At 39.8% G+C, this 23,523-nt stretch overlaps 1 protein-coding gene across 9 annotated transcripts in view; it reads right to left on the bottom strand.

Annotated features, from left to right (window-relative positions):
• The window catches only part of TFDP2 (transcription factor Dp-2), a 172,920-nt gene that overhangs the window by 6,714 nt on the left and 142,683 nt on the right, over nucleotides 1–23,523 (bottom strand). For 8 of the 9 annotated variants that reach the window (XM_058551811.1, XM_058551797.1, XM_058551860.1 and 5 more), the window contains 6 exons: nucleotides 20,312–20,474; nucleotides 15,496–15,642; nucleotides 12,641–12,709; nucleotides 8,028–8,179; nucleotides 4,232–4,398; nucleotides 133–238 (listed from right to left, as the gene is read on the bottom strand). In XM_058551811.1, the coding sequence (XP_058407794.1) occupies nucleotides 133–238; nucleotides 4,232–4,398; nucleotides 8,028–8,179; nucleotides 12,641–12,709; nucleotides 15,496–15,642; nucleotides 20,312–20,474 (804 nt within the window). The remainder of the gene's footprint in view (nucleotides 1–132; nucleotides 239–4,231; nucleotides 4,399–8,027; nucleotides 8,180–12,640; nucleotides 12,710–15,495; nucleotides 15,643–20,311; nucleotides 20,475–23,523) is intronic. The other variant, XM_058551805.1, reaches the window with a different exon arrangement.

Genomic DNA, 23,523 nt, shown 5'->3' with positions numbered 1-23,523 from the left:
GAGGAATAGAAACCTGGGGAAGGAGGTGCCACTGGTGAGCTCAGGGCCTGTGCCGGCAGTGACTCGCGGGCTCTCCCCCCAGAAGGGTCAGTGCTTTGTGGCCTGCCTTTCTAGCCCTGAAAAAATACGTACCTTGATTGGGACAAGGTGGCACCAGTGGTCAGGTCTAAATTTGAAACTGACTGGGTAGAGTTCAAGAGTAGCCCCTGATTTAACCAGGCAGGTCCTGTGGAGATATCTACAGAAAAAACAAAAACAGAAGGTGTAGGCGCTGCAGGTTCTGTATCTACTACTGCCGCAGCCTGAAGGGAACACAGACCCGAAGGGGAGGAGCCTGTTCTAAACCACAGCAGACAAGTCCCCTGTCCTGGGAAGAACCCACGTCCTCTTCAGCTTGGAAAAAAGAAATTTCTAGAACACAGCAGGAAAACAAATACAGGAAGGTAGACTACAGCAAGAAAGAATTCAAATTAAACCAATTACAGACTCTTTCCCATTCTTTTTTGTTTTCTTTTTTTTTTTTTTTTTTTGTGAGGAAGATCAGCCCTGAGCTAACATCCATGCTAATCCTCCTCTTTTTGCTGAGGAAGACTGGCTCTGAGCTAACATCTATTGCCAATCCTCCTCCTTTTTTCTCCCCAAAGCCCCAGTGGATAGTCGTATGTCATAGTTGCACAGCGTCCTAGTTGCTGCATGTGGGACGCCGCCTCAGCATGGCTGGAGAAGCAGTGTGTCGGTGTGCACCCGGGATCCAAACCCGGGCTGCCAGTAGCGGAGCGTGCGCACTCAACCGCTAAGCCACGGGGCCGGCCCTCCCATTCTTTTTTCTTAAATAAGACCTCAAGAGGGCAGCTCTCTGAGTACAGTGACAGCTGTACTATTCCTGGACACCTGCTGGCCTGCCCACGGAAGACTCTGACTGGGGTGTTAACAGCCAAAGCCAGGACTAGGTAAAGAGAAAGTTCAATCAGAAACATCTTAGGTAAGAAGGACACGTTTTTGCCAAAACCTCCAATGCACCATCTTTTCAAGGGCCCTCTGGTGAACTCAGTGCTATTACTCATCAAAGATTGATTCATTTTCCTGGTAGCCTTTGCTTTATAATTCAAACCAGCCCTTATTTTGAAAGGTCACATACAGTCAGGTTTTTAATGCGGGTTAGACAGGCATTACTGTTTTAGTAATCCTTTGGGTATATCCTTGCAATCTTATTTTCCGTATTTTCTATGCATATACCATATTTTTCTATCACAACCTTGATCAATTCTTATTGTAATTTTACTTGTTTAATACTTGTCTCCCTATCTAGAATGTTAGCTCCATAAAGGCAGTGACTGGAACATATAAGATCTAAATGTTACTGAACGAAAGAGCACAGTCTCTTTCAACAGTGAGTCTACAAAATAGGTGGTAGATATGTTACAAATACATGCCTAAAATTAAATTCTTTGACTTTCATTATAAGCTAAGGACAAATGTATGCTCAGAAAATATAATTTGCCAAAATGAGCTTTTACTACATTTAATTGAAATAGTTTCTTTTTTTTTTGCACAGTAACTACAAAACTATGTGTACTGGGATTGGAAACTCTGCTATCCTGGCACTGTCGGACCAAGTGAGAGGCTTCCCATGTAGGAAAAAAGTAAACTGAATGACTACATTAATTTTAGAATGGTCTTGTGAACCTTTTTCTTCACAGGCTAAGGCAGCTGTGAAAAAAAAGAACTTCAATTCTAAGAAGAATAACAGACTTTAAATACACTAAATAAGAACAAGTCTGTACAAGATAAAATTAAGCCAGAATCCTGTGCTGAATATTAATTAGTATATATGGAAACTTTCCGTCAGAACACAGCTATTTACTTGTTTGTGAGCATTTGTGAACATTAGATTTTCTTTTCACAATGGCTTTGAAAAGGCTACATTTCTTTCACATTATCATGGGATCCACACAGTGGTTCTCACAATCTTATTCAAGAGCCATTCTGTCCCTTTGCACACTAAACGCACACGTTTCTTCTTTTGAACTAACCAGAAAGTCTGTAGCCCCGTCTGCAAATGAAGCCACGAGGAGATCAAAACCACAGAGCCTGCCTCATAGCCCTGAGCCTTTTCACTGAGAATAAGCTAAAATAAAGTTCTGGTGATTTATTGAGGAAGCCCTTTATTCAGACCCTGCTGGACTGCCAGTACGACTGGGCTGCTAATAAAACAGCAGGTCCTGCTCTGGGAGAGAGTGGGGAGGACGGGGCGGGTCACACTTGCAGGAGGTGGATGGTGCCAACTGAAAAACTAAACCCCCTAGAAACCAAATCTCAATCGACAGACTTGTATTGTAACCAAAAGGCCAAAACCATAAAACAAAACAAAATAAAAACTACTTCTTTGCTTATATTTGATTTAATATACCTTAGAAACAATATTAAAATGCCTTTAAAAAGTGACATGAAATTCTAGGTGGTAGTATTTATAAATGAAGGAAACTGGCAAGAGCAAAGGCAAAAGCATTGTTTATATATCCAAATTATATATGCAGAATATAATTATATGCCATAGTCTTAGGGATTAGGACAATCATAAAGATTTCTGAATTAGTGAAAAAAAATCTGACTTACAGAACATGCAAAACATAGTGTTTTTGTTTTCAAGTATACTCAGTGTATTCTTATAACGCATAGTAAAAAGACAAATAACCAAACCAAAATGGCAAAATGAGCATAGGATCTGAAGAGACATTTCTTCAAGAAGATACACAAATGGCCAATAAGCACATGAAAAGATGCTCCACGTCATCAGTCATTAGGGAAATGCAAGTCAAACCCACAGTGGAACCCCACCGCACATCCACTAGGATGGCTAGAATAAAAAAGATGGACAATGACAAGTGGTGAGAAGGATGTGGAGAAACCGGACCCTCCAATATTGCTGGTGGGACTGTAAAATGGTACAACTGCTTTGGAAAATAGTCTGGCAGTTCCTCAAAATGTTAAATATAGAGTTACTATACAACCCAGCAATTCCACTCCTAGGTATCCACTCAAGAGAAATGAAAACTTATGTTCACACAAAAACATGTACAAGAATGTTTACAGCAGCACCATTCATAATAGCCAAAAAGTGGAAACAATTCAAATGTCTTCCAACTAGTGAATGGTAAACAAAATGATAAACAACATGTGGAATACCCTTACAATGGCAATAAAAAGGGAGGAAGTACTGATACAAGCTACAGCATGGATGAACCTTGAAAATATTATGCTAAGTAAAAGAAGTCAGTCACAAAGGCCACATATTGTATGATTCTGTTTATATGAAATGTCCACAATGGACACATCCATTCTAGCTTAGTGGTTGCCAGGAACTGGGAGGAATGGGGGAATAGCGCATGACTGCTAACGCATACGGGGTTTCTTTTTTGGGGTGATAAACATGTTTTAGTATTAGATAGTGGTGATGACTGCACAACCTTGTAAATATACTAAAAACCACTGAATTGTACACTTTAAAATGGTTTATTTTATGGCATGTGAATTAAATCTCAATTAAAAAAAATTACAATGATACCATTTCACATCCACCTGACTGGGAAAACAGAACACTTCCACTTTGTAGGCAAGAGTGTAACTTGGTAAAATCAAATTGAAAACCCTTGGCATCATTTGGTAAAGGTGAAGATGCACCCGCTTCTGACCCAGCATCACTCTATACACCTGCACAGGGTCACTAGGGTATAGTTAAAGGAATGTTCAAAGTAGCACTGTCTTTTAATCTCAAGAAACTGGAAACAAAACTAAAGGCTTATCATCAGTAAAATGAACAAATGCATTGTGAGACATTCATATAATGGAATTCTATACAGCAGTAAAGTGTATGAATTACAGCTACATTGAATCATGTGGACAAAGCTAAAGAACACGGTGTTGAGCGAAAAAAAAATCAAATCACCAAAGAATGTACATATCACTATGATTCCATTTATAGAAAGGTCAGAAGTAGGCAAAACTAAACAATTAATTGTTTCTAGTTTACTTGTCTGTGTTTTTATCCCAAAAGAAGAGCAAGTGATGATGAACAAGAAATTCAAGAGAATGGTTACATTCAGAGGGGTGGGGACGGGTGCAGAATCGAGGGCGGGCTAACAGTGGACTTTAATTTTCTATGAGAAAGGTTTTAACAAGTTAGGATTTGACATTTATCAGGGAGGACATGTGAGAGCATTAGTTAACATACCTGTGATATAACCTTCTAGAGCCTTTGGCACCAGCGATTTAGCAAGTTTCAGATCCTCCAGAGAGCACTTGCCTGATTCCAGGCCAAAGGACATCCCCATCCGCTTCAGCACTTCTATGTCGTCATGGATCTCAAAGGTGTTGTCAAAATTAAAAAGATATTCAAACCTGCGTCAGGAAACACAGTTAGGATGGGGTTTTTTGTGGCATTGGGGAGGTCTCAGTAGTTCTGTGCTCTGCACTTTACATACAAGAATGAGGGCCCGCGTTGAGCTATAGTACTAGAAACTGTTACCGTTTAGAGCAGGAAGAGACATTCTGCTGTGTTCAGGGCAACAACGTCTCAAATAAACCACTTCCCAATTAAAACAATTTTCCTGTGACAGACAACAGAAGTCCATGAACTTCAGTCCTCATCAGGCTGTTGCAAACGGGAGACAGACATTTTGGTCTAGATCCAGTACTTCTCAAAGCTGTCTACAGCTTTGTCACAAAAGATAAAATAGCAAGAAAGCCTTTCCAGTCATGAAAGCCTTTCCAGTTTAATATATGACATCTCTACTACGAATTGGCCTATTAGGTTTGAAGAAAAAACATTTTGGACGCTTACTTCATTTTCACGAGTCAAGTGTTAACTACAGCATACTTCAGATACGCAATAAAGGGCAGACTTTTCACAAACGAACCAATCCCCACATCTTGTCTTGAGGGCCTAAGGAATGAAATGTCTTAAGAAAAAAGTGTCACATGTAACATGAGCACATTTCCAAATGTTCTTGAGAAGTACCAATCAGGATGCCCAGCTGCCCTCTTTCAATAAAGAGTCCACTGTAGCAAGAGACAGTCCTTGTGACCCCTAGGCCAGCCCTGGGCACCTTCACCCCCAGGCCTCAGACCCGCAGGGACACAGGGCAGGTGAGTGTTCTGGGACAATGGTGGTTTACCTTGTCATGAAATTCCCTCTACTAAAATCATGTGAAGGTAAAACGTTTTATGCTAGATCTTAGATCAGGGCAATTGTTAGAATTTAAAGCAAAATGCCATTTTTATTTGAAGTATATGAATTTGAATAAAGTACATCAACAAATTTTCAGGAAAAAACACAAAACATCTTAAGTGTGTGGCTGCCACAAGGATGATTCCAGGCATATGTTAAAAGCAGATGGTTTTGTGACTTTAATCCTCACTGTGGGAAAGCCTCCTGGCTAACTAAGGTGAAAAGACTACATCACCAAAGTAACTAATAGACAGGCTTCAGGACCTGCCTTGACTAACGAGCTCCTACAAGCTGCTCAGAGCCGCCTCCTCTCCACTCAGCGGAGGGCCAGGAAAGGGCCTGAGTCAGTAACCCCCAAGGATGGAACCTTCCAGACCCCAGCCTGGGGTGAGGAGAATCCTTAATTCCCTTAGGCCATTGGTTCCAATTTTCCTGCTACTCTTTTTAGACTTAGAAGACTAACCAAAGAAGAGAATTTAATAATTCCCCACAAAACAAGAGACTAACTAGACAGAGTAACTACAATTCTAAGTTTTTTTTTCCTGCAAATATGTTATCTATTCTCTATAATTCTCAGTTTTATGAGAATATGTTAACAGTCCTTTCAGACATAGGTTTTTGCAAAGAATTTGCAAGTGTGTGAATAATGATACAGACATCTACCATTTACTGACAACTGGGCTGGGTCCTTTACGAATTCATCTGTAACATTCGAAAACCAGCCAGTTAAATACTACAATTCTTACTTTTACGGAGGAAGGAATGAGATCTCAGAGAGGTTAAGAAATTAGATAGCTAGAGGAAGGACTGAAACACACATCTTCTGACTTTGTAGCCTGCATGGTCCCTACTATTCTAATTGTGTCTGTAGTCTTAATTTTCAAATACTTTTGAAATTCCTCCTGTTTTTCGTCTTTTTTTTGTGAGGAAGATCAGCCTATGCTAACATCCGCCAATCCTCCTCTTTTTTTGCTGAGGAAGACTGGCCCTGGGCTAACATCCATGCCCATCTTCCTCCACTTTATATGGGACACCGCCACAGCATGGCCTGACAAGCAGTGTGTCGGTGCACACCCGGGATCTGAACCGGCGAACACTGGGCCGCTGCAGTGGAGCACGCGCACTTAACTGCTTGTGCCATCGGGCTGGCCCCTCATCTTCTTTTTTTAATGCCTTCTTAATTTAAGTGACCCAGAATCTCTGTATGCAATCAAGACAGACAGGGAGGTACCACTGCCAGAGAAAAGAGCGGGAAAACAAGAGATGGTACAGCCCAAGGGTAATGCTACAGCTCTAAGGGAACCTGAGTTCCCGTCTCCCTGGGATAGTCCCTGGGCTATGCCTGTGGTACTCATGTAATTACTGAGACCTTTTTTGCTTTCAAATGTATCCCAATTCAGATGATAAATTATATGCTGACTCCTTGTAACAGCAGCTAATGTTTATAAAGTGCTTGCCTTGAGTCAGAGCCTTTATAGGCAATATCTCACGTAATCCTCACAACAAGGCTAAGAAGTGACAGAGGCCCTGGTATCATCCTCATTTGTTCTTCGGAAAACAGAGCTTTGGAGCAAGTAAATAGGAGAACCACAACCCACACTTGGGTCTGTCTCACCCTACACCCTATATCCTTAACTGTCTCATGATACTGGTCACAGCTTGGAGACCACTGCTGTTTCCATGAAGGATAAAATAAATTATGAATGAATTCTATATTTTAAAAGCTGCTACTTCTCACTTGCTATGATGAATATTACCATCTATCTTAGTTAAAATGTTCAAAAAAGTTGGTGGGCATGTAAACTGGTGCAGCCACTATGGAAAACAGTATGGATGTTCCTCAAAAAATTAAAAATAGAACTACCATATGATCCAGCAATTCCACTTCTGGAAATATATCTGAAGGAAACAAAATCACCATCTCGAAAAGATATCTGCACCCCCATGTTCACTGCAGCATTATTTACAAGAGCCAAGGCATAGAAACAACCTAAATGTCCATCCACAGATGACTGGATAAAGAAAATGTGGCATATGTGTAAATATATATACCACAGAATATTCAGCCATAAAAAAGAACAAAATCCTGCCATTTGAGACAACACGAATGGCCCTCGAGGGCATTATACTAAGTGCAGTAAGTCAGAGAAAGACAAATACTGTATGATCTCCCTTACATATGGAATATAAAAAAACTGAACTCATAAACACAGAGCACAGATTGGCGGTTGCCAGAGGCAGGGGGTGGGTGGTGGGTGAAGGGGGTCAAAAGGTACCGACTTGCAGTTATAAGATAAATAAGAAAAAAAGAACGCAGAGAACACATCTAGCATTTTCATGTCTGTTGATTCATTAACAAACAAAAGCACACTCAACTACAATAGAGCAAAACCGAGAAATAATTGCTTTAATGCCACATGTTGATCTAAAATATTTCCACAATAAACTGTGATAGTGACTCACTAGTGACCCCCCCTTGTCCCAGACCCTCATGGATGGTCTACTGCAGCTACCTGCCCAGAGTTACCACATCCATGCACACCCACGCACACCATGGACCGGGTCCAGGCACCACTACGCATATTACACAGGCAGCACAGTGCCCGGCACAGGGCAGGGGCTGCAGAGGGTGAGTGATGAAGCGCACTAGCAGATAACAGCACTCCAGGTTTGAAAAGGTGTCTCATGTGACCCAGGGAGGCCAGCTTTGGAGGGCTCAGACCATGGAGTACACCCTTCTTTATTGTGCGAATGACAGGAATCTGTCAGCAGAAGGCCAGCCCTGCCTCTCCCCACTCACTTGTCACTGGAGATGCTGCAGTCTATGACTGTTTTCCTGCTTGTGTTGATGATTATAAATGGCAGCTGAATGGTCGAGTTCAGAGCTGGAGGGCCCTGGTTCTGCTGTTCATTTTGCCGATTTCTCTGCACCAGGTTTTTGAAAGCGATTTGCTGTAATGACCAATAAAATGAACAGGTCATTTAATGTGGATAAGTGAGTTGGAATTAAATGAATTAAGATAAACACATTTAAAATATAGTTTAAAATTAGAGCGTTTAAAGAGGCTTTCCACCTGAGTTAATTAAAACATTTAAGAAAAAGATTAGAATGATCCAACTCAATAAATATACTTCAAGTGAAAAAATATACATTTAAATGGTGTCTAACATCATCTTAATGAAAATAATGGGACCCATGGTTTCCATTATTCATAGAAACAGGATCTTACAAATCTGGGAGGGAGTCCAGTGACACCTGCGACTCTTCTTAGAGTGACACACAGAGAGTGACACCAAGTGAACTTTCGTTTTCCATTCATCTAACACAGACTTCTGCGAGCTTAGGGTTAAATAACCCTTTTAGGGCCGGCCCCGTGGCTTAGTGGTTAAGTGCACATGCTCCGCTGCTGGCGGCCTGGGTTCGGATCCCGGGCGCGCACCGACGCACCGCTTCTCCAGCCATGCTGAGGCTGCGACCCACATACAGCAACTAGAAGGATGTGCAGCTATGACATACAACTATCTACTGGGGCTTTGGGGGAAAATAAATAAATAAATAAAATTATTAAAATAAATAAATAAATAAATAAATAAATAAGTCTTTTAGATTGTCTAGCCCAGGGATATACAAACTATATAAAGCCACAGAACACTTTCTTCAAATGCAATCTTATGGGACACCTACTATATAAAGCAGATGAAAGCAGCACTGCTCTGGCGGCTGCAATGGGGCTAGGAGTCCTGAACCCTGCCAGCTCTCCCTCATTCCCCGCTCTGGTTCCTAGGGTATCTCTGCAGAATTCCTCAGCATCCTTAGGGCACAGTTGGAATCTGGCCCAACCCTCCCCCAACCTGACATCTTCCAGATAAGGAAACTGAGGCTTAGCACTGATTGTAACATTTATCAAGGCCTGGATCTTTATTTATACTGAATCTTGCTGCTACTTTTAGTTACAACCATTAGTCAAAAGTCAAAGAAAGTGACTGCGCCCCGCCTTTACTAAGGCAAATGTGTCATGGAATTCCATAGCTAGAGAGACCTTACGCAGCTCAAGTTTTTCATCTGCTCATGAAACAGACACTGGTTTTTAAAGCTCCTGAATTCAGAGCCCCTCATTCCCTTTCATCAGCTTGTTACATCTTCTTACCCAGTAGTGATGAAGTTATTTTCTATGTTTTAGCAATCTTATCCTAGGATTGTTTATTTTAGGTTCTGGGCCTTAACTGAAGTTTGATAAAGATTATTATTATCTTAAAATGGCTGAGTGCTATCTCCCTAGAAGGTGACATTTACTCTTAAAATGCACAAAACAAAAGGGACACCAATTTATTCTAGCCCTAACAGTATGTCCAAAAATCACTATCCAATATCAATCACTATAAAAAAAACTATCACTATCAATACTATTATCAAACTTTACTTAAGTTATACTTCTTCATTATTTTCTGCTGCTAAAGAACTAAGGCTATCTTGCATTGCTTAATTCACTTCATATTGGGGAAAAAATACGCTGAAACTGTAAAACTAAGAAGAAGAATGAAATGTTTGAATTCTTCTGCCTGCCTTCTCTTCCCTCCTACTAGAAAAAGTATCTGGGGAGATGCTCCCAAACTTTGCCCAGCTTTGTGGCCCTAGCACCAGGGGAGGGCCTCAGTATGGGAAGGATATAAACAGTGATAAGAGTTCTTATATATTTATGATTCACTGTTTAATGCTGTGTACATTTAATAGCATCAAAGATTATTCAGGTGAAGAAAGCAGTAATAACATACTGTTATTTTGATAGTTAAAAAAAAAAATCACCTCGCATTTGTTTTGGACTAATTTCCTTATTTGTTGCACTTTGATTTCCTTCAGCCTTTTGTTCTTTTCCAGGCTTATTAACATCTATTTCAGAGGCTGAACAGCTCTGGAAAAGGCTTAAGGGCTGGAAAAGGACAATCATATAGATAAAAGTAGGGTATCTGGATTATCTGCAGGTATAATCTACTCGCACCATTCCTCCCCTAGTTACCAAGGACAAGAGAGCTGGTGACATGGAAGTAAAGCTTACCTGTGTCATGTGATGTCAGCGAGTTGTGATATTAACTTGTCAACAAATTAAGCTAGCTAAGCCATGGCGAATTATTAGTGTTCAAGGACAACTTGTTTAATTTTCTTTCTGTGATAACTTCATAAATGTTATTTGATGAAAGGGAAAAACAAAACACTGGGAGGATACGCTGTGTGTCACCAGAAGACCATAAGTCACCATTTTCAGTTAGACTTGGAATTTCTTTTTAATGTTTAGAGATACCTACTCTTATAAATATTGATGGGTAGGTTGCCCCTCAGTTGAAATCTTCTATAAACATTTGGTTTGAGAGACAGTAGAGGAAAAGAAATTTAGGACTTAAAAAAATACAACGTTCCTTGTATATAGATGAGCAGGGGAAAAATATTCAACTTCATTCTTTGTGCTGGCCATCTAGAGATGGGAAAGTCCTGCACATATGAGGGCCATCTTGCCCAGCACCATTCTTTCTGATAAACAAGCAGATAACTACAGGCACACTGCTCAACATATTTTTTTTGTGTGTGTGTGAGAAAGACTGGCTCTGAGATAACATCTGTTGCCAATCCTCCTCTTTTTGCTGAGGAAGATTGTCCCTGAGCTAACATCTGTGCCCATCTTCCTCCATTTTGTATATGGGATGCCACGACAGCATGGCTTGATGAGTGGTGCGTAGGTCCATGCCTGGGATCCAAACCTGAGAACCCCGGGCCACAGAAGTGGAGCACGCGAACTTCACCACTACACCACCAGGCCGGCCCCCAACAGCTTTTTTAAAAATAACATATGCCAAAAATCAAGCTTCAAAACGTTCCATGAAGGTTTTGAGGAAATGCGAGGCAGGCCAGCATACAGCTTAGGGACGGTGAGTTGGTGGGGAAATTCCACAGATACCTGTGCAGGGACAAGAGAGAAGCAGCTGGGGGAAGGCGGTGACAGTGTAGGCGGGAGAGGCGAGCACCTGGCAGGTCTATCAGAAGGCAGAACTCCACAGGAAGGAGCACAGGAGTAAACTGTCAGCTTCCAAGTTTTTTTTAAGCTGCAGAACACTCTCTTTAAATAAAATCTTATTTGGGAATCCAATATGAGAAATACATAAAATGCCTGCTCCAGCGGTAGCTCCTGAGGTAGGTACCACAGTGTTCAGTGTGAAAAGCAGACAGAACACAGCAAGAAAGAAAGAAACGTCCTCATCAGGATGGAACATCCCCCCCGGAGCTTCCTACGCTCGGAAAGCTTCTGCTCCACCTGCCACAACTCCCCTGCCCTGGTCCTGTTTCCTCCCTTCCTTCCTTCTCAGATCCTACCCACATCTCTGGAAGGGCGAGGTGGTCTTCTCTGGCCTGATTCACACATGAATGTGAAAGAAAAACAAATATAAGCATCTAGAAAGTGAAAAATAAAAATCTGGAATATTTAAGAATACTTAAAATATTCTGTTCATTAGATAAAGTATTTTAGAAAAACACCTGCTACAATATTTGGTAACTTATTGCTACCATTACTTCTGAAAAGTGGCTTACACCAAAAATTACACAGGGCCTACAGTTGTCCAAATCAGAGTGGATTTTATGATGGGTTGAAAGCATTTCATATAAAGACAATCTGCTGATGAAAGCAAAAGCATCAAGATGCTCTGGCTCACTTTACAAAGTTTTTCTGACTGGACTGAAAATGGCCCCACTGTACTGCTCAAAGTGAATTTTTACACCAACTGCAATTACCAAAAATAGAAAAAAAAAGTCCATCTACCCTGTGATTTTACCTCACATGATTTCATACAAGGGCTCTATTATATTTTTAAAAATCATCCAAATCCTAGGCAATTATCCAAAAAAGTATAAATATACGGATCCTTATTACACTATAAAATTTAATTTTCTTAAACAGAAATGCGTTTTAGATTTTGGTATTTCTACAAAGCTTATTGAATCACTTCATATTATTCTGTCATTTAATAATAAGTGTTACAGGTGGATTTGTTTTACTCAAAGCACCTAAAATTAGCCTTACTTCTTGATATTCCAAATTAGGGCTAAAATAAACACACCCAAAAAGACTCCTGACAGTTTCTGTTCAGAATAAGGACAAGTGTCCACAGTAAACTGTTGCATAATAGAAGTCACACATGGGCGGGTGAGCTGCTGTGGGGCCCTGATGATGGCAAAAGACAGAACCATCTTATAAGGCAGACGACAGGGTCGGCGACGAGCCCGGATGTCGGGGAGCCTGCCCGAGTGTGGTCCCACCAGACACTACTCAAAGGCACCCAGAGTAGAAATACTGACTCTAAAAGCAAGTGCGTGGTGAGGCAGAACACAGGTGGGGAAGGTAATGAGGCCATCCCCCGCATCTTTACCTGAAGGAGAAGTTCTTGCAGCTGGGCCCGCTTCTGCTTTATCCGTTCCATCCGCCTCTGCTTCTCTATCTTTAAAACACAGGTTACGAAATAACATGAGCATACGTGGAGTATAAAGTACTGCTCACTTTTCAGGTCCTAATTCTGAGATATCAGGAATTTTCCTTAGAGAAACTCAACCCCATTTTAACTACCAACATCAATAAAGGCAAATCACACCTTTTGTGGGGTGGAGGGTGAGGTAATCAAGCAAGCAAGACAGCAGAATTGTGCCAACTGTTATCAATAATGAAATCCACTCACTTAACGAATACTTGGTATGCAGTACCTGTTGCTATTTATTACTCAAGGTCTAATCAGAGTAATAGATAACATATAGTGAATACTCACTCTATGTGCCAGCACTCAACTCAGCATTTACACACAGTATCTTAACTCATCTGCGCAAAACCCTACGAGGTCAGTACTGCTACCCATTTTGCATGTAAGGACAGGGAGACGTAGAGGGTTAAGTCACTGGCCAAGGTCACACAGCTAGTGAGTGGCAAGAGCCAGAACTTGAACCTAAGCCGTATGGTTCCAGAGACCCTATTATTAATTATTCTGCTGTATTACCCTCCCCACCAAGAATGAGGTAAGATCTCACTTAAGATCTCAGTTTAACTGACTTTTAAATGGGCACAGCTGCTAATACAGATAGCCTACGTAGTCAATACACAATTCCTATCTGCAGTAAGAAATATGCTTATGGGACAAAGTTCTCAGCTTCAAACAACTATTATTTTCCTCTTACAACTACCTAGGAAACAGATATTAGGGTCAGAATTTCCTTGTAGATGAGCTCCTCACTGTCTCTTTGGGCAAAAGTCAATGACATCAAATAAGACATTTTTCTCATCTACTCCAACAGAGTATTTCTTATTTGCTCCCTACCTACTCTAGTCTGCATCAGAAGTTTCCTCTCATTGTTCCTCTAACTACTACCACACTTTAATCCTAAATCACTCAAGATTCACTGTAACATCTGTGTGGCTTTCTACATTTGGAAACATGTTGTAGGATGCATCTGAAGCTGTGACGGCCAAGCCCTACCTGCCCTCAGGCCCCACATCCAACCAAGTTGTACTGATTCCACCTCAAAACCCCTCTCCAACCTCACTGCCAACGACCATCTTCAATCCACCCCCTCAATTTCCCTCCTCATCTTCCTGCCAGTTCAACCTCCAACCCACTGGCAGAGTGATCCTTTAGAACACATCCTATCAGCTCTCTTCTTCATAATTCTTCAAGAGCCTCCCACTGTTGATAGGATCAGGTCCCAACTGCTTAGCACTTAGAAATCTACCCCCCTTCTCCTTGCTTGTGCTCTGGCCACACCCGGCTGTGGGCATGCTTTCTGATGCCTGCCTCAGCCCATGCAGCGCCCTGCCTGGGAGGCCCTCCCTGCCCTAAACCACCTGGCAAACTCCTACTCCTCCCTCATGACTGAGCACACGGAGGTTTTTATCTCAGTAAAGCCCTCCTTATCTCCCTTTCCAGAGAATCTGTACACACTTTCTTCATAGGAATAATCGCTTTTTTTTTTTTTTTTTGGTGAGGAAGATCAGCCCTGCACTAACATCTGTCACCAATCCTCCTCTTTTTGCTGAGGAAGATTGGCCCTGGGCTAACATCTGTGCCCACCTTCCTCTACTTTTTATGGGACGCTGCTACAGCATGGCTTGACAAGTGGTGCACTGGTGTGCGCCCGGGATTGGAACATGCGAACCCCAGGCCACCGCAGTGGAGCGCACACTTAACTGCTACGCCACTGGGCTGGCCCGGGGAATAATCACATTTTTGGTAACACCTTTTACATTTCTCCTTTCCTCAAGTAAAATGAAAGCTCCTCGGGTTCAGAGATTTTTGCCTTGTATAATCTTTGGTTAAGCACATGGTAGATGCTAATAGATTTTTGCTTATTGAGTCTTTGTTGTCAGCTTAATAATACTGGTAACTAAAATGATCTTCAAATTCCACTCTATCGAAGGAGAGGAGGACACTGCCACTGTAGTATACGAATAACATTATTCTATAACTTCTGATCAATGTCTGGTTCCTCCCTCCATCCACAAGTATGATAATACCAAATAATTTTTTATTTGCTCTGGGGGAAAAGGGACCGAGAAAAACAGGAAATCAACCATATTTATCTCTATAAGCTATATTTAACCTCAGTTTATTACATTTATAGCCATGACAGTAAAATTACGTCAAACCAATTTAGAAACAGTATGTCAGGGCACATGCTCATTTAGGAAAGATTTTCTATAACGATTCAAGTTAACAGAATAAACAACGCACACATCATCTCATAATTCATGTAAGCTGAACACTCTATCCATTCTGACACAGACACAACTGAGACACCATTCTGTTGCCTCCGATTCTAGAGTCAAAGGTGAAAGTTTACACACAAGAAATAAACAGCCAGCTTGACCCATTTTCTAGGGGGGTGCATTAGCAACCATTTCATCAAATAAGATACCATTTCTATTACATGAGTCACCAGAAATTTATTAGGCGAGAGCTCAGAATTAAATTAGAATAAAATAAAGATCTTCTCTAAGAACAGTAAAAAATTAACTCATTTAATTTCTATGTCACCCATTTCATCAGGACATCAACCAGACTATGCCTCTCTAAAGCTCCTTCCAGTTCTAAAATTCTACATAGAAGAGTCTGTTTAAAAAAAATGACATAGTATTCATGAACAACTAGGAATATTTTAATATTGTGACTGTATTTCTAAATTAAAATGCCTCTGATGTAAAGTAAAGCAAACTACTATCTATAAACAGATTTTCCTCACTTACCTCCAGGTTTTGACATTCCTGAGCAGAATTGGTAGGTAGGCCAATCCACTTGATTTCTTTTTTTTCCTTTGAAATTATGTTCATTGCCATTAGCACATTTAAAGCATCATAAACTCTTCGCCTAATGTTCTTCTGGTCATAAGCCTGCTAAAAAATATTTTTATTGAGTGATAAATTTTAAGGGTTAAGTTATAGTCACAGGATATTAAGATATTTAATTAATAATATTATTATAATATCTTCAAAGTGCTGAAAGAATTCTATACTCTATGAAAAGATCTTTCAAAAGTAAAGATGAAATAAAGATACTTTCAAATAATCTAAAACATAAAACAATCTAAAAAATAAAAATCATGTTACCAACAGTTCTTTTCTTTTTTAATATTTAATTTTTATATAGCCAAGAAAGTGTTTTTTATTTTTATTTATTTATATATATATTTTTTGGTGAGGAAGACTGGCCCTGAGCTAACATCTGTTGCCAATCTTCCTCTTTTTGCTTTAGGAAGATTGTCCCTGAGCTAACATCTGTGCCAATCTTCCCCTATTTTGTATGCGGGACACCGCCAAAACACGGCTTGACGAGTGGTCTGTAGGTCCGCACCTGGGATCTGAACCTGTGAACCCCAGGCCGCCAAAGCGGAACACACAAACTTAACCACTACGCCACTGGGCTGCCCCCAAACAGTTCTAAATTAAAAAATACTAATTGGCTTTCTTCAGGTAGAAGAAAGACGATCTAAGATGGGAGCTTGGAAATGTAGGATGGAATAAAGACCAACTCAAGGTAAATACGTGGGTAATTAATACTCACTGTATAAAATAATAATGCCTGTGAAGTCTAGAACAGATACAGAACTAACATACATGACAACAACAGTATATATATCAGAAAGGGGTTATGGAGTTAAAGTGGGCTAAGGCCTTGCATTGTTTGGGAGGATATTAGACTTTGAAAAGTCCAGAATGCATGTTTTAAGCTCTAGGTAAACAGTGCTTCTCAAAATGTGGTCCACAGACTAGTGCTAATCCACAAACTGTTACTGGTCTACAATGAAAACAGCAGACCTTGCACCAATGTAATTACATAGATCATTAAGAATGCTGTTTAGTTCAGCTGACTTTTTTTTCGGTAGTAAGACTTTCTCAATGAAGGAAACTATATTAACTTACATTTCGGAAAAAGCCCCTTATCTTATTGTGGATGGGCAGTTCCTAAGAACAAAATGCAATCAATCAAATGCCATGATAATAAAGGATAGTGGAGAACACTGATTCCATTTAAATATAGAACTAAACTTAAATAAATGGGACGTTTAAGTTATAGAACTGAATGTAAATATTAGAAATCCTGACACTGTAGAAATAATGATAATACAACCACAGGTAACAGGCGGAGGCAACAAAGTAGGCCGATTTCCTCCTCTCGGATATTGGAAGGAGTATGGATTCAAAGCAAATGAACTAAGTAATAATAGAGGTTTGGGCACAATACATTTATTTAAAGCCATAAAAACAACTATAAAAATACTATTCTTTTAACAACTACCACTAACATATTCAATCTGTGCCCTGTGGTAGAGGGGAAAGATGGCAGATGAGAGTAAATATAAGCACATTAATTTCTTTTTTCCTCCATAATCAACAGATACTGGTCTACAGGTGAACACTCAAGAAGCAAAATATTGAAGTTACTTAAAGTTATAAAGATAACTAATTAAAGAACTACAGACTACAAACCTTCCAAATTATCAGAAAAATAACACAGCAGTGAATAAAGAGAAAAAAATCCAACCGTTGCTTATATCCAGGGGTGGGGATGGGGGGTGGTTAGTAAAAATGTATGCTAGACGTTGAAAAGTGCTAAAGTCCACATTGTAGTGACATCCGAGTGAAAATTAGATGGAGGGGAGAGAGAAACCATATGGATCCCTAGCAAAGAGTGTTCCAGGCAAAGGAAACAGCAAGTGCAATGGCCTGGTAAGGAGTATGTCTGGCATATCCATGAAGTGTGTGGCTGGAATGTAGTAATTGGGGGAGCACAGGGTAGGAGATGAGACCAGAGAGGCAATGGTGGGCCAGGACACACAGGGTCTTGTAGATCATTCTGAGAACTTTGAATTCCACTCAGAATCAGAATGCTACATACTTTCAAGTGCCCAGAGAATGTTAAAGGAAAAAAAAATCGCCACATAATGGCTCACAAGGAAAATCTCAAAGCAATCCAAAAAAACAGAAATAGTTTGACTCACAATCTCTGATCATAGATAATAAAAGTAAAAATTCATAACAACAAACAAAAATCCCTATCACCTGGAACTATAAGAACTCTCTCTCATGCAATTCTTAGGTAAAGAGGAAATTAAAACCAAATTTACACAATATTTAAAGAATAACATGATATCGCAATCAGTGGAATACCACTAAAGCAGCACACAAGAGGAAAAGTCACAGCCATAAAGATTGTCATTACCAAACAAAAATAATGAAAGTAAATAAAGTATACGTCATAGTCTACGTGGTAGAAAAGTAACTTCAGGAAAGAGAATATTAAATAAAGACAAAAACAAAAATTAACTACAAAACAGGAGGTCAGTACAAACAAAGCCAAGAGATGGTTCTTTGGGAAAAATAATGGCAAATAATTTTGAGAACATGGATGAAATGGAAGATTTTCTAAGAAAACATAAAATACCAAACTGACTCTAAGAGAGACAGAAATTCTAAACAGACTAGTTACCAAAGAAATGGAGAAAGCTCTCTAAGCTCTCCCCGGCCCAAATCACCAGGCCTAGATCACCAAACCACCTGTGATTTCTACAAAGTTTCAGGAAACAGAAACAGACATCCAATGCTATTGCACCTGTAGGGGAGTAAGGAGAAAGAGAAAAAGAAGGCCTCTAAACTCGTTTGATAAAGCCAGCATAACGCTACTAATCAAAACTGCAAAGACGGTAAAAAAAAAAAAAAGAAAAAAAAGAAAAACCCCACCAATCTCATTCATGACTATCAGTGTAAAAATCCTAAATTTTCAGGAAACTATCCAGAATTTGATTCAATTCAACATCCATTTCTGACTTTTTTTAATTAAGAAAAAAGAAAGAAATGTTCATTTAAAAAAATCAAGTTATGGTTGCTATCATCTCAAAAATAAAACCTTTACCATACTAAGGTGGAAATACTATAAATATTTCCACTTAGGTCAAGAATTGAAGACTCAACATGACTAGAGTTACTATTATTATTTAATATTGTTGTGCAGTGCATATAGTACGATTACATTTAAATAAAATGCAAACTGATCAATAACGATAAAAAACAAATCAGCAGTTGCCTGGCGACAGAGGGAGAGGAAGGGATGGATTGATTACAAAAGGCCAGAAGAACCTTTTGGGAGTGATGGAAATGTTCTGAATCTTGATTATGGCGGTGGTTCCTTAGGTGCACACAACTGTCAAAACTTATCGAATTTTACACTTGAAATGAATACATCTTATTGTATGTAAACTATTGCACAATAAAGAAAAAAATAATTTCATAATTTAATTGTACACTTAAGATGTGTTTCCCTCCTTGTACGTAATTTTACCTCCATTGGAAAAAAATGATGATGATTTATACGTGCTAAAAAAGAATCCCCAAGATATTTTGTTAAGAAAATAAAATTAAGAATGCAGCATGGGGGCCAGCCCGGTGGTGCGAGCAGTTAAGCGCAGGCGCTCCACTGCATTGGCCCGGGGTTCGCCGGTTCGGATCCCGGGCACACACTGACACACTGCTTGTCAAGCCATGCTGTGGCGGCGTTCCACGTAAAAGTGGAGGAAGCTGGGCATGGATGTTAGCCCAGGGCCAGTCTTCCTCAGCAAAAAGAGGAGGACTGGCAGATGTTAGCTCAGGGCGGATCTTCCTCACAAAAGAAAAAAAAGAATGCAGCACGTCGGCCCCGTGGCATAGTGGTTAAGTTCAGCATGCTCCACTTCAGCAGCCCAGGTTCTCGGGTCTGGATCCCAGGCATGGAGCTACACCACTCGTCAGCCATGCTGTGGCAGCAACCCACATACAAAATAGAGGAACACTGGCACAGACGTTAGCTCGGGGCTAATCTTCCTCAAGCAAAAAAAAAAAAAGAGGAAGACTGGCAAGAGATGTTAACTTAGGGTGAATCTTCCTCAGCAAAAAAAAAAAAAAAAAAAGCAGCATGCAAAGCACAATCACATTTGTGTTAAAATAAAAAAGGAAATAAATTTTATTATGGGCACGCAGAAAGAATTTCTGGAGAAGAATCTGGTAATAGTCAATATTATCTTTTTTTTTTTTTTTACCATCTTTGGGAGGTAGATTATGGTCTGTGGTGGACATACTTTTTAATATATACACTCTTTGGTACAACTAAATTTTTTATAAACATGTTCATGTCTTATTTTTCAATTGAAAACAAAATTTTTTCAATTGAAAACAAAATAAAATAAAATAAATAAATTTCTTAGACATAGAAAAAACACTAAAAGATACAGAAACACATCTAAAGTCATTCAAACATAAAAAGTATGTTAAAAAAAGTACGTTCTTTCAGTAACTCTCAAATTATATTTAAAAAATACTTGTTCATCTTTATGTTTAAATAAATCATAAAAGAATCCTTTCCAAAACAAAAAATCAACAACAAAACTCCCCAACAGACAATGTGAAACCCTCAAGTAAAGAAGCTGAGGATTCCCTAGTACGTCTGAGTCCTCAAACTGCCGACACAGACCACCCGAGAGGTAGACTGCCGCACCACTCATCACAGTCAACGTCACGTGCGTGATCTACCTACCGAATCAGCTGCCAAATGGTTATTTGAATTGGTGAACTCGGACACCAGCTCATCAGCTACTTCATTATATGACGTTGTACCTTTCCGCTGAACTTTCTCACACACTTTCATTGAAAAATGTCTCAAGCCTTTTCCATTTTTATCTCCTTTTTTGCTTCGTTTACTAAAAGAGAAAAAAAAATATTTATACTCCATTACACTTATTAAAGAGACTTCCTTCACAAAACTATAAAATAATGTAAGAGAGTAATTTGATTTTTGCTTCAAGTGGTAAATTTTAAATTGAATTAGAGATGAGGAAATGTTCTGAACTTACTTTCTGCCTTAAAAGCCCAATAAAGTATGAAGCTAGAGTGCTTTTCTACGCACATCATTCATTTAATCAATAAATATTTACTGACTAGTTACTTACTGTTATATGCCAGGCACTGTCCTAACACTGGGAATAAACTTGTGAAAAGAACAGACAAAAACTCAGCCCTCGCAGAGTTTACACACTGGTCAATATTTATCTTTCTGTATTCTACATTTGCTTCAGTTCTTTTTCACCTAAAATTAAAATTACCACTATTCTCAGTTTCATTTATCTACTCAATTTTTAAATGGAGGCCACTGGTATTAATAATGGATCTAACTCTTCAATTATTTTAAGTTTGATTAATGCCTAGGCCTAAACTTTGACAACTTAATCATTAAAACTTTCAGAGATTCAGGGGCCCGCCCTGCGGCATAGTGGTTAAATTCTCGCTCTCCGCTTCGGTGGCCTGGGTTTTGCAGGTTCCAATCCCAGGCGTGGACCTACACACCGCTTATCAAGCCATGCTATGGCAGGCATTCCACACATAAAGTAGAGGAAGATGGGCAAGGATGTTGGCCCAGGGCCAATCTTCCTCAGCAAAAAAGGAAGATTGGCAACAGATGTTAGCTCAGGGATAATCTTCCTCACCAAAAAAAAAATTTTCAGGTGTTCAGTTTAGTTCTACTATCTGAGTGCCAAGTATATGCCAAAAACTGTATTAGGGACTGAAAGCACAAAAACAATAACTGAGGCAACACCCTTTCCCTCAATATGAGTTTTGGGGAATGGGAGAGAGAGCAAACAGACATATAATGACAGATCTAATATACCAATATAATATAATTCCAATATAATAAGGTAAGTGCCAAGTCACAGTTATTCATAATGTTCTACGGGAACTTGGAAGAGGGATATCTAGTCTAATCTAGAGAAGGAAGACTTGCTGGAGTAAGAGTCAAGTGAAAACACTCGACAAAATGAAAAGTCAGGGCTGGCTCTGCGGCCGAGTGGTTAAAGCTGCGTGCGCTCCTCTTTAGCGGCCTGGGTTCACGGGTTCGGACCCTGGGCGCGGACCTACTCCACTCATCAGCTATGCTGTGGAGGCGTCCCACGTACAAAATAGAGGAAGAGTCACATGGACGTTAGCTCAGGGCTGATCTTCCTCAAGCAAAAAAAAAAGGAAGACTGGCAATGGATGTTAGCTCAGGGTGAATCTTCCTCACCAAAAAGAAAACAACAACAAAGGCAACTTATGGAATGGGAGAAAATATTTGCAAACCCTTTATCTGATAAGGGGTTAACATCCAAAATATCTAAGAAACTCCTACAACTCAACAGCATAAAAACCAAATAACTCAATTTAAAAATAAGAAAAGGACACAAATAGATATTTCTCCAAAGAAAACATACAAATGGCCAACAAGTATATGAAAAGATGTTCAACGTCACTAATCATCAGGCAAATGCAAATCAAAACCACAATGAGGTTTCACCCCACACCTGTTAGGATAGCTACTATTAAAAAAAAAAAAAAAAAAAAAACCCAAAATAGCAAGTGTTGGTGAGGATGTGGAGAAATTAGAGCCGTTGTACACTGTGTGGGAATGTAACATGGTGCAGTCACTATGGAAAAAGGTACGGAGGTTCCTCAAAAACTTAAATAGAACTACCATATAATCCCACAATCCCAATTCTAGGTATATATCTGAAAGAATTGAAATCAGGATCTCAAAGAGGTATCTTCATTCCTATGTTCACTGCAGCATTATTCACAATAGCCAAGATATGGAAACAACCTAAATGTCCACAGGTAGATGCATGGATAAAGAAAAAGTATAGCCATACAATGGAACATTATTCAGCCTTAAAAAAGAATGAAATCCTGCCATATGTGACAACACGGATGAACCTGGAGGACATTATGCTAAGTCAAATAAGCCAGTCACAGAAGGACAAATAATGCATGATTCCACTTAGAAGAGGTATCTAAAACAGCCAAACTCACAGCAGCAGAGAGTAGAATGGTGCTCGCCAGGGGCTGGGGGGAAAGGGGAAATGGGGAGTTGTTGTTCAACAGGTATGAAGTTTCAGTTATGCAAGATCAGTAAGTTCTAGAGAGCTGGTGTACAACAGAGTGCCTACAGTTAACAATAATGTACATTTAAAAATTTCTTGAGGATAGATAGATCTCATGTTAAGTGTTCTTACTACCATCATCACCACAACAAAAAAAAAAAGAGAGCTAGCCAAGTGCAGGGAGTTAGGAAGGGCATCCAGGCAGGAGAAGCAGCACCAGTAAACACATGGAAGGGTAAAACAGATGACAAATGTTGAAAGACTCATAAAGAAATGGTGCAGTATCACCAGATATAAAGTGCAAGGCAAAAGACGAGGCAGAAAGGTAGACAAGGGGCCAGGCCTCAAATGCCATGCAGAGGAGCCTGGACCTTAGCATATTTCATCAGTATAATTATATTCATTTTTAAATTACTTACATGTTCTACTCTGTTATGCACATTATGAAACAGACACTAAACGTACTTCTCAAAAGAATGAGGTAAGGACAGATATCTACTTTCCTTTTCCACTTTCCCAAAGATTCACCTGTGCACTCACTGTGGGCACAGACTACTCCTGAAGTACTGTGAAACCACTAAATGGTATTAAGTGGAGGAGTGGCATGGTGAGATTCTCACGTAGGCAGGGACTCTGGCTACAAAATAGATGATGGATTTATGGGTAGGGGGGCAAAAGCAGAGAGAGGAAAACCAGTTGAGAGGCTACTGTAATAGCCCAGGCAAGAAATGATGAGTCTTAAAATTGGGGCATTTGGTAGAGTTGGATAAAAAGAGATGGACTTGCAAAAATTTTAAAGATAAAAATGAGTAGAACTAAGTGATTAACTGATGTGGAT

The sequence above is a fragment of the Diceros bicornis genome, chromosome 2, assembly GCF_020826845.1.
Source record: "Diceros bicornis minor isolate mBicDic1 chromosome 2, mDicBic1.mat.cur, whole genome shotgun sequence".
Lineage (NCBI taxonomy): Eukaryota > Metazoa > Chordata > Mammalia > Perissodactyla > Rhinocerotidae > Diceros > Diceros bicornis.
This window is presented reverse-complemented; position numbering and strand designations above follow the sequence as displayed.